The 4,246-nt window shown below is 51.6% G+C and overlaps 1 protein-coding gene across 1 annotated transcript; it reads left to right on the top strand.

Annotated features, from left to right (window-relative positions):
* Positions 1–248: 248 nt before the first annotated feature.
* Positions 249–1,301, top strand: LOC142026019 (olfactory receptor 14A16-like). The gene has a single exon (XM_075018769.1). It carries the CDS (start codon positions 315–317, stop codon positions 1,299–1,301), a length of 987 nt encoding a protein of 328 aa, XP_074874870.1. The 5' UTR covers positions 249–314.
* The last annotated feature ends 2,945 nt before the right edge of the window (positions 1,302–4,246 follow it).

The raw sequence follows: 4,246 nt of genomic DNA, 5'->3' as shown, positions 1-4,246 counted from the left end.
GAGTGATTTTATGTGACATATTCTGAATATCAAACCTAGCCCCCCTGCCACATTCCCATCTACCCACCGCAGTGGGGCTGGGTCAACTCCTCAAGAGACAATGGGCAGAGGCCCTGCTCCAGCACACAGAGCCACAGAAAATGAAGCTGAAGACCAGAGGCAGAATGAAAGTTTCTCCTGAGGAAGGAGAAAGGGTGGGTGTGTGGCAGGGGGAGGGTCAATGAGACATATCTTTGGTTTCACTCAGAGATGTTTGTGGTAACTTGTCACTGCCTTTTCCTCCTTGGACAGTCCCCCGTGTCCAGAGGACGCATATGCCCAACAGCAGTTCCATGACTGAGTTCCTCCTCCTGGCATTTTCAGACACGCGGGAGCTTCAGCTCTTGCACTTCTGGCTCTTCCTGGGCATCTACCTGGCTGCCCTCCTGGCCAACGGCCTCATCATCACCACTGTAGCCTGGGACCACCACCTCCACACACCCATGTACTTCTTCCTCCTCAACCTCTCCCTCCTCGACCTGGGTGTCATCTCCACCACTGTCCCCAAATCCATGACCAACTCCCTCTGGAACAACAGGGCCATCTCCTACCCAGGATGTGCTGCCCAGGTCTTTCTGTTTGCCTTTTTGATCTCAGCAGAGTATTTTCTTCTCACTGTCATGGCCTACGACCGCTACGTTGCCATCTGCAAACCCCTGCACTACGGGACCCTCCTGGGCAGCAGAGCTTGTGTCCACATGGCAGCAGCTGCCTGGGGCAGTGGGTTCCTTTATGCTGTGCTGCACACTGCCAATACATTTTCAGTACCCCTCTGCCAAGGCAATGCTGTGGACCAGTTCTTCTGTGAAATCCCCCAGATCCTCAAGCTCTCCTGCTCAGATGCCTACCTCAGGGAAGTTGGGGTACTTGTGGTTAGTGGCTGTTTTGGATTTGGGTGTTTTGTTTTCATTGTGCTGTCCTATGGGCAGATCTTCAGGGCTGTGCTGAGGATCCCCTCTGAGCAGGGACGGCACAAAGCCTTTTCCACCTGCCTCCCTCACTTGGCCGTGGTCTTCTTGTTTATCAGCACTGCCATATTTGCCTACCTGAAGCCTCCCTCCATCTCCTCCCCATCCCTGGACCTCGTGCTTGCAGTTCTGTACTCAGTGGTGCCTCCAGCAGTGAACCCCCTAATCTACAACATGAGGAATCAGGATCTCAGGGATGGCATTAGGAAACTGATTACATGGGCTCCTATTTTGCACCGAGAAACATCCCATCTCTCCGCAAATGACTGCCAGGGTATTCCACACCAGTCCTGATTTTGTTGTTTTTGTTGTTGTTCTCTTTATTATTCTTATTATTATTGATATTTTTATTATCATCATTATGTTTATTCTTCATTTATAATGTTTATACAGTAATGTGAGGATTCCTCTTGCTTCTACAGAGGTATGAATCCCCTCTGTCTTACCTGGAGCCTCTATAAAGGTGTCTAATGCTTGTTGAGAGCTGAACACATTACAACATCTGTGTAATAAAATGGGATCTCTTCTGTGCTGTGCGTGAATGCTGGGCTTGTCTTCCAATGCCGGAGTCAGGAGTAGGCATGAGAACGGCTGTTGCTCAGGGTTCTGCCTGACTGCAGGAGCAAAAGCCTCTCAGTCACCTTGTGACCATGTAGAGATCAAGGATTGGATTTAGGGCTCACCCATCAGTGTCTAGTGACAGTGGAGGCCATGGCTGGTCACTGAGTGACATACCCAAGGCTGTCACATGTCAGACGGGGCAGACAACGTCGTTCTCAAGGGGAAACTGGAGCTGCCTGGAGATCCCCCAGGCTCTCCAGGGACACAGTGTGCTTGAGATAGGCAGTGAATGGAGCCCCACAAAGTGAGAGAGCACCCAAGGTGGAGTCACCGAAGGTAAAGTGCCAAATTGGTGTATCCACAGGGAAACAAGGACTCTGCAATCCCAGAGGAGGCAGCAGGGACCCCACAGCAAGCATAAAGGTGTCTGGAGAGTGATCAGTGTCACCCCCCATTCAGTGGAGGCCCACTCATCCCTAGTGTTGACGCAGAGGAAGACTGTGGGTCACTCAGAATTGCTCTGTCAGGGCTTGCAGGCACTTGTACGTGTCTCGGACCACCCCGGCACTGCAAATGCAGCAGGCCACACAAAAGTGTGAGTAACTAACTGCCACCCTCCATCCCCACTGGTTAGAGAAGGAGCTCAGACCAGGTACTCGCATGCAGGAGCTTCTTCTGTGCACATCTGCACTGCAGCAAGAGGGTGGGTCTGTGGGGTGCATGGGGGAACTGAATACCCATCCCCTCCGAGGGTTTCTAACCAGAGGCTGGATATCTGCGCTGGCTCAGCGGAGTCACTGCCCTACAGAAGGGGAAATGGACCTCTTGCTGTCACTGCCGAGGGACAGAAATGGGGATTAACAGAGGGGGAAATCTCCATCTCTTTTAGACACCTGCTCTCTGTGAAATCATGCTCTTGGAATTAGCTGCCCTCCACTCTTTGGAGAGGGAATTCAAGGACGCAGTGAGAAAATTTGTTTCAGAGCCATTTTTTATCTAGAATGCCTTGCCCAGCCCTATGCAGTCGTGGCACCCATGGTATCTAAGGGCAGGTCTGCAATCTGCTTGGTTTTTCTTGTTGCTGTCTCTGTCATACTTGCAATCCTACAGAGATGTTTGGATTCATCCCAGCTCTGCTAATGGTGAAACGTGCTGTGTGTGACCTAGAAGCATTCTGTAAATGCTTACAGTGCTATCACAGCTGGCTCCCCAATGCTATGTCTTTAAAAAGTGTCATCTCACGACCATGGAGACCTTCAGTGCAGGTCCTGAAGACCGGGCTGTAACTCAAAAGATCATGAAAGGACATTGTCATTCAGCTGCACCCTAAAAGATCCTCTGGCTTTCGTTTGGTTCCCCACTGACCTGGAGGATGAGCTCAGCACCCCAGTGTGATCTGTTGGGGACCCACGTCTGGATCCAGGGCTCAGGTGTCAGTGCCTAGCGCAAACAGAGTTGGAGAGTTGTCTCATGCTTACCTGCCTTGGGCTGCCACACCTGCTATGGGCTAATGGCCAACACTCATCCTTCCTGGAGGTGAATCGGGAGAGCTCAGGGGATCTGAAGGGACAGCGTGTGCCCAGGAGTGAGTGGGGAGCTTCACAAAATGAGACACCACCCAAGACATGGTCATAAAAAGGGAAAACACTAGATCCAAGTGTGAAAAGGTAATGGAGGGCTCTGCAATCCCAGGAGAGGCAGCAGGGACCCAGCAGGCACAGGGAGGGAGGCTGGAGACTGATTCATGCACCCTCAGGAAAAAAAACGTGGCCTGGATCTAGTGTAGCACCCAAACACCTCTCATGCTTCTGGGTTAAATAAGAAAGAGAAATCCATTTCTGCACGTGCAAGTTCAGGGCTGGCTGCTCTATGGCTGGAGCAGCAGGAGCTAATGGAGGGGTCCCAGGGTCCCCAGGATCAGGGATTTTGTGCTGTCTTGGTGAGCGGGGCTGGCAGTGGGAATGGGAGGAAGGCAAAGTCTGTCTTGGTGAGGACTTTCCTGGATACAAGGGAGTCACTGGCCTCCATTTCCTCATGCTATTGCTGGCCTGCAGTTTGGGGCTGACAGGAGGGCTGACATGCCCTCCCTGATACCCCTGCTCCCCATCTTCCTGGGAGTGCTGTTCCCTTCAAAGGAGCTCAGGGGCTACGTCTATAGGGGACATAGACCATGGGGCCTACGTCTATAGCCTAGATCATATGGCTATGGGTCTTACGTCTTCTTCACACAACACTGTGTTACTGTCTTTTTGTGGGAGTCCTGCCAGGCTGTAGGTTGCCCTCCAGAAAGGCACAGCTCTCCCTTTGTGATATCTGTGATACCATCGTGGTATTGGAGAGTCCTTGGTTTGGTCATCTGAGTCAGGATACTTATGCATCACACCTCCTTTGTCACTTTCTCCATGTCTGGGCTAAGAAAGGCGGAGGAGTTGGCAGATCTGCACTTTGAAACCGCACTCCTCCTTTTTTAGCACAGTACAGTTTCTTTTTTGGTGGGTAACTCACAAGTATGACTGCCGTTTAGCTGAGAGCACATGGCAGCACAGGGCAAGCCTTATGGGCAGATCAACTTCTGACTGCAGGAAACTACACCTCCACGGGTCTCTAATTTCACTGAGAGCAACAGAAAGGAATTCTACCCCTGCAGAGAACACCTTTCCAGGGTGATGGGGGCATCT

This window comes from Buteo buteo, chromosome 31, assembly GCF_964188355.1.
Source record: "Buteo buteo chromosome 31, bButBut1.hap1.1, whole genome shotgun sequence".
Taxonomy (NCBI): Eukaryota; Metazoa; Chordata; class Aves; order Accipitriformes; family Accipitridae; genus Buteo; species Buteo buteo.
The sequence above is the reverse complement of the archived record's forward strand: the minus strand, read 5'-3'. Positions and strand labels throughout refer to the sequence as shown.